The 473-nt window shown below is 73.8% G+C and overlaps 1 protein-coding gene across 1 annotated transcript in view; it reads left to right on the top strand.

Moving 5' to 3' along the window:
- Positions 1-394, top strand: part of CHLNCDRAFT_143921 (hypothetical protein) — a gene marked incomplete at both ends in the record, with an annotated part of 2936 nt that extends 2542 nt beyond the window's left edge. Inside the window, 2 exons of the mRNA XM_005849347.1 lie at positions 11-75; positions 361-394. Of these exons, the coding sequence (XP_005849409.1) occupies positions 11-75; positions 361-394 (99 nt within the window). The remainder of the gene's footprint in view (positions 1-10; positions 76-360) is intronic.
- Between the last annotated feature and the right edge of the window lie 79 nt (positions 395-473).

The raw sequence follows: 473 nt of genomic DNA, 5'->3' as shown, positions 1-473 counted from the left end.
CTTCCTGGAGGCCAACGGCCGCGGCTACTGGGAGGCGCAGCCCGAGCAGCTGGAGCGCCTGCGCCAGATGTACATGTGAGCCCCCGGGGGGGACGGGGCGGGGAGGGGCGGGGCGGGGTGTTGGGGGGTACGGGCGGGGTTGCGCGCCGCGGTGGGTGGCTGTCGCTGTGGTGGGGGGGCAGAGAGCGTTGTGGTGGCGGCGGCGGTGAGGAGGTGATGCAGGCCTATTATTAACCCGGTATGAAGTGGGATGGGGATGGGGAGCAGCATAGCGGTGCGCAGGCCCACCCTTAGGGCAGAAGCCTGGAGCCGCCCGCCCCTCACCAGCATCCCGCCCCTTCCTTTCCGCCTGCCCCGCAGGGATGTGGAGGACAAGATTGAGGGCGTGGAGTGAAGCCGCGGCCCGCCGCAGCCCGGCCGGCGCCGCGGCCTGCACCCCGCAGCGCGGCGCGCCGGTGGCAGGGGCGGCGGCG

Source organism: Chlorella variabilis, assembly GCF_000147415.1.
Source record: "Chlorella variabilis unplaced genomic scaffold CHLNCscaffold_6, whole genome shotgun sequence".
Classification (NCBI taxonomy): Eukaryota; Viridiplantae; Chlorophyta; class Trebouxiophyceae; order Chlorellales; family Chlorellaceae; genus Chlorella; species Chlorella variabilis.
The sequence above is the reverse complement of the archived record's forward strand: the minus strand, read 5'-3'. Positions and strand labels throughout refer to the sequence as shown.